General features: G+C 52.0%; 1 protein-coding gene across 1 annotated transcript; it reads left to right on the top strand.

Moving 5' to 3' along the window:
• On the top strand, positions 1 to 5,395 carry LOC119097059 (NECAP-like protein CG9132). Its single transcript, XM_037220089.1, has 6 exons — positions 1 to 81; positions 2,697 to 2,919; positions 3,263 to 3,468; positions 4,225 to 4,415; positions 4,819 to 5,039; positions 5,276 to 5,395. Exons 2-6 carry the CDS (start codon positions 2,834 to 2,836, stop codon positions 5,322 to 5,324), a joined length of 753 nt encoding a protein of 250 aa, XP_037075984.1. The 5' UTR covers positions 1 to 81; positions 2,697 to 2,833; the 3' UTR covers positions 5,325 to 5,395.
• The last annotated feature ends 6,293 nt before the right edge of the window (positions 5,396 to 11,688 follow it).

The following is an 11,688-nucleotide window of genomic DNA, read 5'->3' on the forward strand; positions in this document are numbered from 1 at the left end:
TGCATCTGATGTCTTCTTGTGGTTAGACACTTCCGATGTGTTAAATTGGGTAGCGCGTGACGCTGTCATTTCAGTCGGAAGGTGGGAAGCGGTGCATTAAAACTTAAGTCATCTAAGCGAGTGGTGTATGTTTGCTTGACGTGTCCTGGTTTTTGTAGTAGCCAAGCAGTGACCACCCCGGGTAGCATCAGTGGCCTGTAAAGCACGTTCCACATTTTTTTTTGCCATTTTGGACCTCCGGCTCCCGTCGTTCTGGTTATATGTAGGTCATGCTGCATATCTTTCCGCCCTCCACTTTGACATAAATTAAGTGTAATATGCTGTAAACGTGATGTTCGGCCCTGGAATGAGCTAGTTAGATATGCCAAACAAAAACAGATGTGTGCCTTGTAACTAGTAGAATGGGCCACCGGCACGTGGTTTAAGCTTCTAAGACATGGTTGAATTGTTTCAATCCCACTTTGGCAGATATAGCAAGGAGCCGATTTTTTCCAGCTATTGACAAAGAAACAGTTGGCCATATTTTTGGTGTTCTCATCCATATTTCTCATTCTGGAACCAAGTGTGATGTTTGCCTCAGAGATGTTATCATCCAGGTTTCGAAAGGTTGCATCAAGAATGAAAAATTAAAATTGACTTACCATGGCTGGAAATACTTTTGCAAGCATTAATATGTAGAGCTTGGTATATAATATGTGGAATGCACACACTTCCTAGTTGTAGTTCTCATTTGTTTATGTTTTGACTAGATAATCTTGTTAAATTTTGGGCATAGATTATAATGTCACATTTGAGAAGTTGTACCATTGTTGTTTTGGAGGCATTCAGCTGCTTTTGGTTTTACTTTCAGATGTGAGATGTGGGTGGTACAGCTTTTCGAGCCTGTGTGGGTTTGATGAAGACTTGGGTGATATGAACAGTATTAGTTGTGATACCAAATTCCATGTAGTTCTGTAAGATGTACATGATGTATAAGGGTGGAGGGAAAACATGCCAATTTGGAATGATAGAAAACAAGATAAGGGGTAGTTAGCCATACACAAAATCTGTGTTTGGTAAAAAATAAACAACTCCTTATTTTTGCTGCTTGTATTGCTTCAAAATTGACATGGTCATTGGTATCTATCTGGCTACACAGCTTGTTCGCTTAAAGCATGCAAACATCATTATATTTATAAAAGTGTGCATCCAGGCCATCCATCAAGGGGTCAGACTTAGCAAAAAACTTTTTTTTTCTCAATATTTTGATGCTCAGAATGTGAAACTTCTGACTTTATAAAGCAGCTATTTTTCTTTAATAACTAAGGGCCATGATAAATATTTTGAGTACCCATTCTAGCTAGGATTACTTTAGGATATCAGATTAGGACATGACCAATCTGCATATGGTTCCTATGAGTGTATAGATGCAATGCTACTCTTTGCTGGCATTACTTCTGTAAAAAAAGGAAGGGCAAAGGACATTGGCTGGCATGATTGTGGGATCCTACATGCTCTGGTACCCCAAAAGTGCTTGACAGGGCCCAACTGAGGCTTTAAACTCAGCTTAGAATTTAAACTGAAGTTTTCATCAAAGTGCTGCCATTGGCATAGGTGCAAGGATGCTGTAGGGTATTCAGTTTATTCTGAAACTAAACTTGTGCCATACATAATCTGCTGTAGGGTATTATTGTATGCACCAAGTTGCATTATGTAGTATATTGTGCCAGAGTAACATGAGTAGGAGATAAATATCAATATCAGAGATCTGGACATTCCCCATCATGCATGACACATTGCATAATGCATTACTGGTCCACTTGAAATGTGAGGTTTGTCTGGTGTGATAATATGCAGCCCCTTAGTGGTTTCGGCAAATATTCAAAGCCATGACAACCAAAATGAGCCGCTAGTCTCAGACCGCCTTTAAACACTCAGTGTGTGGATCCAATCTCTGATTGGACCCACATCTTGTGATATAAGATTGTGAGAAAGATTGCAGCTGCAAAATCACTGGCATGCTAACACCAGTTTTACCTAAGGCTTGTCGGCTGGCTGCGCAGTTCCACATGACCCGAGGCCTCTCATTTTGATCACACTAGCACCATGCCATAGTCCAAGCTTTGATGCAGGTAGCCTTTCATGTCCCCACACATCCTGTGCTGCTTTGTTCTGGCAGATGCACTAGCCAACAATGCAGGCATCAGAAGGATGTTGTAAATTTGGTATTAAGAATTGTCACGAATGAAGAAGCACAAGCATTTCACAGCTGAGGAAACAGCTGGGCTGGTTGAATTTCTGTAAAGTAATTAATCAGCAATGCATCATTAAAATCCACCCCCATCTAAGGCAGTGTGATACCTGATGGAAGAGAACAATGGGAGGAGTTGATGGTGTAGATATCTAATATCACCATGCATCTGATGTGTGTCTCCCCAGATGACATGAAAGCTGAAAGCCACTGCTGGCCTGTGACTTGTTTAAGTTGTGTATAATTTTGGCCTTTATGCTATGTATATTTTCTTGTTGGGCTACATTACCAGGACTTGTTTCATGACATATACTCAATACTGACAATGTAATGTAGATGCTAAGCTATGTGATCACCACTAAAAGTGCATGTGAATTCGGAGAGTGAGTCTTGCATCTAGATTATGACAAAGGAGGCCCATTTTCCAGTCATAGCCATGCTCAGTCCTCGCATGTCTTCCATTCAGGCTGAGGTGCTCGCTGACAGTGGCTCCGCGCGCGCCGCCGCTCTGCCGGCTGCGTGAGTTCGAACCCAGGCCGCCTCCGCTGCCGTGAGCCGCCGGGCCGACCCGTCCGCCAGCGGCCCGCCGCCGCCGCCGCCGCCATGGAGGACTACGAGTCGACGCTACTGGTCAAGCAGGAGGTGTTCGTCTACCAGATCCCGCCGCGCACCTCGGCAAGGGGATACCGGTGAGGGGGCGCCACCGGCACTCAGCGGCTGGCCAAATGACGCCATCTTTACTCCCTCTGTTTGGCAGTGGCTGGACAGCGGCCCTAATTATGTGTGCCATTCGACCTCGTGTCCCCTTCGCCGTCCCTCTCGCTTATGCACTGTGGTAGCTGACACGTCTCTCTGTGGCTCCGTGGCTGTCTGACTTCCGCCGTATGTTACAGTCGCAGAGCTCAGTGTTCCGGTTGTTAAGCGGCCGTCTAGCCCCCGTGGGAGGCTGCTGGCCGCGCGGCCTCGCTCTGGACGCCACCGCGGCCGGGGTACACCCCACGTCCCCGTGACACGCCGCCTCCCACCGGGCAGGGCGGCTGACTGGAACCTGGGTACGCCCGACTGGACGGGGCGCATGAAGCTGACGTCGCGCGGCCGCGCCTGCACCATCCGTCTGGAGGACCGCAACTCGGGCGAGCTGTTCGCCAACTGCCCCATCGACGGCTACCCCAGCGTGGCCATCGAGGCCGTCACCGACTCGTCCCGCTACTTCGTGCTGCGCATCATGGACGACGGTGGTGAGCGTTGGATGGGTGGTCCGGGATCCGGCGCAGTTTTATACTCCGGAGTCGTTAGTGGCTGGTGCCAACCCGACGAGTGTCTCTGCACCGCACTCACGTATCCACATCACCGGGCATTAGGGAATGCAGCATTCTTTAAGAGTCTCCGGGCATTTATTGTGATTAGTTACCATCTTGCCTGAAATACCACGCTCCTTTTTAGTGAGAGGGCAATTCTCTAATGCAGGGGCCATATCTTACACTTCTTCTATATTATTTTTTTGCGTCGGATGTCGTCATCACACGGCTGCGTCATGACTGGGCGTGTCCTGGGGGCTGTTGAAGCGCGCGGCGTGGAGGATCCGCGCCGTGCGAGGTGCCCGTCGCAGGTTGAAGCGTGTTGTGCGGAGGACCCCCTCCCTGCTGACGAGGCGCCTGGCGCAGGTCGAAGCGTGCTGTGTGGAGTACCCCCTCCCTGCTGACAAGGCGCCTGTCGCGGGTCGAAGCGTGCTGTGCAGAGTACCCACGCCCTGCTGACAAGGCGCCTGTCGCGGGTCGAAGCGTGCTGTGCAGAGTACCCACGCCCTGCTGACAAGGCGCCTGTCGCGGGTCGAAGCGTGCTGTGCAGAGTACCCACGCTCTGCTGACAAGGCGCCTGTCGCGGGTCGAAGCGTGCTGTGCAGAGTACCCACGCCCTGCTGACAAGGCGCCTGTCGCGGGTCGAAGCGTGCTGTGCAGAGTACCCACGCCCTGCTGATGAGGCGCCTGTCGCAGGTCGCACGGCGTTCATCGGCGTCGGATTCGCCGACCGCTCGGACAGCTTCGATCTCAACGTGGCGCTACAAGACCACTTCAAGTGGGTCAAGAAGGAGCATCAGATCGAGAAGGAAAAGACAGAACCGACACAGAAACTGGACCTGGGCTTCAAGGACGGGCAGACAATCAAAATCAACATGAAAATTGCCGTGAGTGGTTTAGTCTTGGCTTGTTTGCAGGCTTGGCCCGCCTGTATTACACGTAAGCTGATTTGGTGTTGTAACTCTCGTTGTGCGGCATATCTGGTTGTATCGTCGTGTCTTGTGCCACAAGTAGTTGACCTTATGTCATTTGTCTATCCGGAGGTGTCTCCAGCCAAACCATTCCATTTCTGCGCAAGATGTGCGTTGGTATTTTTGTATTTTATTTGTTAAATGCTTGAGGTAGCTATCTCTGATCAGCGGCTGCTCAAATTTTGTTCACGGTTCGTTGACACCTTCAGTGCCTTATAACTGCAGCCACTCCATGAGTGTTACTCCACCCGTTCGCAACGGATCCCCGCCGCCCTGGTGCACCCTCACCCCGACCGTAACTCGCTCCCGTCTCCGGCAGCGTAAGAACCAGGAGGGCGGCGAAGACGAGGACCACTCGCCCAGTCATCGGGCCAAGCCACGCGGCTCGGCCGGCTCGGGCGCCGGCCTGGGCCTGCTGCCGCCGCCGCCCGGCGCGTCCATCGCGGCGCCGCCCCGGCCCGCCGCCGCCCCCGCCCCCGTTCCCGCGCCCGCCGCCGCCCCCGCCGCCAGCGAGTGGGGCGATTTCGCCTCGGCCAGAAGGTGAGCGGACTGGGCGCCGGCATCGGCGCTGGTGTCTTCGGCGCTGGTGGCGTGGAGCTGTTGACACAGAGTGTTTGTTTGGCAGCGTCGTAGAAGCCGTCACGCTTGCCACCTGTGCTGGGCTGTAAACATCCCCCCATATCGCTCGTCCCTCGCAAAGCGCACCGCACAGTAATCAGTCCGCAGAGAGGGTCGCCTAGTGCGGGCCGGCGCGTAACGGGCCTTCTCCACCGCAGCTCCGGCCCGGCCGCCACCACACCCTCCAACAACTGGGTGCAGTTCTGAGCTGGCGCCGCACCAGCTTGAGCCGTAACGAGGGCCCGGCCGCCGCCGGCGTCGCGTGTTAGGTGCACACGAGGGGCGCCTCGCCAGCTCCCCGCCGCTGCCAGCGGCCTGGAGCGGCGGCTCGGCGCCACCGGCGCGGCGCCGGCGCTGTTCAACTCCCGGCAGGGCGCCAGTCGCCCGGCCGCGAGGACCGGGCAGGACGGCGGCGGCGGCGCACCCGGCCGCGCGTGCTGGCGGTGATGTGATGGAGGGCGGCACCGGCGGTGGCGAGCGTGGCGCCGGCCGGCCGCGGTGGTAGGCGATCTGTTACGCGGAGGATAAGCGCGCGGTGGAAGATGTGGATCGAGCACGGCTGGTGCTCCCGTTGTTAAGGAGTATGGTTAGATGGTGGGTATGTGGTGACAGCGGATTACCAGGGCTGGTCCGAGCAAGGCGTCTGATTTATGTCGATTTCTGAGTGTGTTTTGTTCTGGCGATGCACCTTCGGAACACCTTTTCAATCTGTCGTATGTGTGTAGGCGGCAGATATCTGGCAACGAGTTTCGTAATGAGTCGAGGCGCGCTGAACTGCGGTCGATCATGCCATTGTTCTGGTAGCCTGTGAAGCATTACGCAGATGTACTTACATACCTGCATGTTGTGGGCACCGGTTGGTCGCGACGCTTGTGACTGCAAAACATCCCAACCAGTAGGGCCAGCGCGCTGGCGACCAGTACCGTAATCCCGCGCGTCACTGCACGCCCGCTCTTATGGGTCTGGTTCTGCATGATAGCCTTGGCTCTGGGCACCCCGTCGTGCCGCCCCTGTCCTTGAGGAAGGCCGATGTTGCGATCACTGGGTGTGGTCCCCTGCGAAGGGACTCTGGTGTTGTGGTGGTGCGGGGTGGTGTGGAGGTGTCTAGCTGTCTATCTCTGGCGACGTTGTGTTGTGCCGATGGTATCAAGAGAACATGTACTTAGACGTCTGCTTATTCGCTGAGCCCTTGCATTTGACATGGAGCTATAGCTGCGCTGCAGTAATCCGTGAACCCTGCGGAGCTGAACACGAGTTATCGCTACATCTAGGTACATATGTGTACTGGCAAAGCTCGATGAGACACGTGGTACACGTAGCGTAATCTTTCCCTTTATATTTACAGATGGCTTGGAGTTACTCGAAGATTTTGGTGTATGCGCTTAGCAGACTGAGTGTGCGAACCAAGAAGCATGCGAGTTTTTTCATTTCACCAGAGGGCTGGAACCGACTCAGTTGCGTTTGGTGTTGAAATATGTTAAGCCCGGTTCGCTTCGTCGGAACAGCGGAAGCGGCCTTCCCACACAAACATTCCTGCCTTCTACGAGCTGTTTCCTTCGTTTATTGTCCTGTTTTGTATCGCTTACGGTTACAGCAGTGCCGTTTTCATAATATACGAACGAGAATGTTGCTCAATGTCTGATTTTGCGCAGGTAAAGGAATGCACGGCACCGTCGCAGCGAAGGGCTGCATGCCGTACCAAGGTCTGTTATGCTATTGCCGCTGGGCGCGGTAGCCAGCCTTATCAAGTGAAACCCATGCCGACACTGGTAAGTGTTGGTGCCACGAAACCACCGGGATGATGTCAAGTGCAGAAATTCTTAAGTCCAGGCTCCTGGCTAGTCGGGGGCCGGGCTCCGCCTCAAGGGTCTTGCGAAAAAAGGTTCGTCGACGCCGTGCGAGTGAGTCTTTCAATCTCTACCATGGGCGTGGAGATGTGACCGCGAAGGCGTTGACCTCCCCTTAGCTTTTTATGGCATGGGCAGCAACGCTGTGCGCCCATCCGCAGACTTTTTAAAGTTTTTTATGTGCAGTAAAGCGCGTTTTAGAAATACAGAGGCACACGTCGTGGAAAGACGATCACTTTCGAGAGGCAAAAAGATGACTCGCAGTTCGCGGAACGCCTTTTTGTTGACCGCTATATGACGACTTCCGTAATTAGAATATGTAAAAGTCGTGCCAAAAAGGAGAATCATCAAAATGGCGGATAGCAAATTGGACGGATGGAAGAATGTTGACATCCCAAAATGGCGACCTGCTGGATGCCGAATCTCGAAATGTAGTTACGCCAAAGAGATTTGATGTCGAAATACCGTGCGACCAAACGGCAACTGCAGAATGACGACATCTAAAAAAGCCGACATGCCAGAATGACGAACAGCTGACTGGACGAACCTCGAGGGTCATTTTGAAAATATGGACGCATGTGAATTATCGCAGAATAACAAAATCTGCCCGAAAGCATTAACTGATCCGCAGTCAGGGTGCCGAACAAACAAAATAGATACCTTCGACGGACAAGCTTGCTACGGTGCTAGTTGACAGCCTCACAACAGATGGAATGTTCGCGAGCGCGATCTTCGCGAGCAATTGTAAGTAGTGCTCCCTCGTATAAACAAGGTGTGGGTCGTCCACCGATGGCGATTCCCGCTGCCGGCAGGTGCTTCTCCCTCTGTGCCGTCATGTACACATGATCACGCCCGCCACGGACGGAAGAGTATTTTTGATTGACCACCGTAACTTTGAAAATCCCTCCGCGGCTCGCTAGCGGGCATTAAGTGATGACCTGTCAGGGTTAACCGAAGAAAATGAATACCTTCTAAGGACAAGCATGTCCAGGTGCCAGCTGACACCCCCACAGCAGTGCCCTGAAGTGCACATGCTCGGGCTCCTTGTGCGGGCTTTATAATATCTATTCTAAACTGCATGTTGGCCACCTCGTTTCGGTCGGGCGCCTTATTCAGCAATGCGCAATCAGGAGGCCGTACAAACAAAATATGTTGTCTGCCAACAGCCAATTAATTATGCCGAACGAAAGCACCCCATAGTGTTACCGTATGCACATGGTATTCAACCCGCGCGCACAGCAATAAGTATTTTTAATTCGCCACCATATCCATTTTCAGTTCGCCACCAAATTAAGTGAAGCTCCGTCAGGGGTTCACCCCAATAAAATAGAAGACTGCAGCATACAAGTTTGTTCCAGTGCTAGCTGATAGCTCTACAATAGTGCCATCAAATACGCATGGTCACACTCACTCGCGCACGAGTACGGGTGTTTTCCCGGTCTGCCGTTTGCTAGCCTCAACGGCGTCGCCAGGCCGGCCGCGTTCAGTAATGCGCTGTAAAGAGGTGATACGAACAAAACAGATGGCCTGTGGCAACGACCGATCAATGTTGCCAGCCGATAGCAATGCCAATACGCCGGCTATAGCAATAAATATAAATGCCGGCTATACCAATAAATATAAATGCCGGTCATACCAATAAATATAAATGCCGGCCATGCCAATACATGTAAATGCCGGCCATACCAATAAATATCTGTTTTTGGCCACCGTATGTTTGCAAACTCCACTGCGGCCAGCACACAAACATTGGTCGGTGCGCCGCCAGGACGTCAACCCAGTGGAATGGATGCTTTTGACGGACAAGCGGACCACACGGACCCAGTTCCAGCTGACAGCCCTGCAGCAGTGCTTCAAATGCACACTGTCGCAGCCTTATGCACGATGAGTTGGTGTCCCAGCCTGCGCGTGTTGGCAACCACTCTCTGCGTTCGGCGAGCCTCACTTAATTATCTGCCGTCTGCGGTCAAACGAACGAAATGGGCATTGTATGCCGACGGCCGATAACGCCGCCGGCCGTCAGCACTCCCACAACGTGATCATCTGCGCGCAGTCGCAGTCACCGCGCACGACAATCAGTAGTTCTGATTGACCACCGTATGCTTGCAAATCGTCTCTGCAGCCGGCCCGCCAGCATTGAGTGCAGCGCTGTCCGGTGAACAAACCAATAGCATGAACGTCTTTAACGAATAAGTTTGTTGCCAGCTGATAGCCGTACAACATCGCTATAAAGTGAAAATGACCGGACTCTTCACCGCGATTACCGATATTTTTTTCCCGCCTGCGTATGTTGACAGCCACACCCGCGTGCGTACGGCCGCCTTCAGAAATGCGCCGTCAGCAGCCATATGGGCGAATTGGGTGCTGTTTGCCGACGACTGATTAACGTTGCCGGCTGCTAGCGCTTTCCACGGTGTTATCGCGCACACGTGGCTGCACCCGCCGAACGCCACATCAAGTATTTGTCATGGACCGCTGTAACTTGGAAATTACCGTTGCGGCCGGCCCAGCCACAGAGTAATTCCATGGCAGCATACGTCGTGGAACATTTAGCTGATACCGTGTCCAAACAAGAATACACCAAAGACAATTCACAATTCCCGCAAATAGTCACAGCGACGAACACCGTATTCATAGATCAGGAGTGGGTTTTGGCTTTCCTGCCATCTAGGGACGTGCAGACGCCAGACGCCTGATGACGTCAGATTGCAGCATAATCAACTTCTTTCATTGTGATCTTACTGCCGATTTCAATCCCGTGTAAAACTGCAGCTTTTTGAGAACCTTGGCTGGAGCGAAATTCACAGAAACATCTTTTTGAGATTCTTCGAAGCCCTCTTTGAGATGCAATCAGGTGGAGGATCTACCTTCGAAGTATGTTTTTAACTTACGGCCGGCGTCGTAGGGCACTATGATTCAGTACGTCCCACGGCTGTTACAAAAAAAAACAACAAAAACATTCCTTGCATCCAAATGGAAAGAGCGTTGTGATCTCTGTCGTGTGACCCTCTGATCCCCAGTCGGCTGAGCCTTGTCGTGCTAAAATAATCCGTTTTTTCCGTGGCTTACCAGGGGCGCTGAGTGAGGACCGTGGCTCATGCGGCACGTTCTCGATCTAAAGACAGGGGCACACGTACGTGCTATCCCCTGGGACGCCTCCCTCCTTGCCAAACTGATGGCATGCATTGTATGTACCTGGCTAAATGTTGACAAAAAATTCGGGATAAACACATAAAAGACTCGTGAGGCAACACGAACGGTAGCGTTCGTGACCGGTCTTGTAAGTACATTGAAAACGCACGTTTACGGAGAGCATACGGATCACAAGGTGGACACATGTTAGCATAATAAGCGGCAGTGGAACATGGCGCAACAGATGCCTATTTTAAGACAATAAATTTTAGCAACAGTAAAAGATCACGCGGATCCCAGGATATGACATTTGTTACACAGCCGTTATCTTCTCCCGTGGCTTACCAGGAAAACGCGATTTTGGAACTTTGACGCGCTCACGTCTAGCTTTAAAGCGACTCGACACGCTTTTTGAGCAACGTCGTGCGGTTACAGAGTCTAAAAACAGTTTTCTAGTCGTTGCGGTGAACACTGGCACCCATCGTCAAGGTTTTTATGCTTTTGCTTGGTACGTGTCGTTGAAACCTTTCGGTTTGGCCACACGTATTTCGCGCAGACCTTGGCACAATACCACGTATTGGGTGCCAGAACATGAAAGCTTGTATGGCTGGAATGTTCGTGATGCTGGTGCAGTGTTCTTTAGGTGTGGGGTTCTTGGTAAGCAGGTAACTATACGGCCTTATAAAACCTTCATACTTTTCCCGTTGGGGATGGGTGGTTCAAATCAGCATTGGCGGGGGAAATGATCACCCCCAATAGTACATAAAGTTGCGCCCCTGATTCTCAGCATAGAAACCCGTGGTGCCAATTAATTTCTATCTTCAGCCCAGCGTGTGCCGCTGGAGCGAGCAAATACCTGTATGACCTTGCCCCACACTTTTTAAGGTATCCCGCCGTTGCACGCCACGCCATACCCGTAACGCTGCATGTCCGTTTCGCTGGTCTCTATTTAAGACGCAGAAGATCAGTCTCCTTACGTCATATATAATGTTTTATCAGTTACTCTATCACGAATAACTTGAACCCACGGATGAAGTTTCGCAAAATAAGCTGGCTGGGGGCTGATGACGACGAATTGGCTAAATCTATTCTGACACGCAAAGACGGGTCTATCCCCGGATTGCACCCTATTTCTTCACAATATTCGGGTTACTGGCGGCTGCCCTCCCCGTTCCCACCACTCCCGCTCAATGGGCCAGGAAACCTCTCCCTCGTCGGAACGCGAGGCACTCAGCGTGTTCCAGAACTGTTCCCCGAATTCCCGGAACCTGTGTATATGTTCTCTAAGTAATAGTTACATATATCGGCACGGGGTGTCGCGTGTATCGCTCGTTGGCCGCGGCTGTCCCACGCCGCGCGTGCCCAGAGGCGCGAACAGGTGGCAGAACTCGGAGAAGCCGGAGTCTCGTGCCGACTAATCTGGTTTCGATCCTACGGACATTGCTCACGTGTGAGCGATCTCAATTTCAAACTGGTGTTGGACGTGAGAGCACCGCTCGTATCGCGGAGTCTGTGCTGAAACGACCTTTGATTTAACGCGACGCGGGTGAAACATTGTGAAAGATCGGCCTCCGCACTTCGTGGTCGAGGAA

The sequence above is a fragment of the Pollicipes pollicipes genome, unplaced genomic scaffold, assembly GCF_011947565.3.
Source record: "Pollicipes pollicipes isolate AB1234 unplaced genomic scaffold, Ppol_2.1 Scaffold_4295;HRSCAF=5057_pilon_pilon_pilon, whole genome shotgun sequence".
NCBI lineage: Eukaryota > Metazoa > Arthropoda > Thecostraca > Pollicipedomorpha > Pollicipedidae > Pollicipes > Pollicipes pollicipes.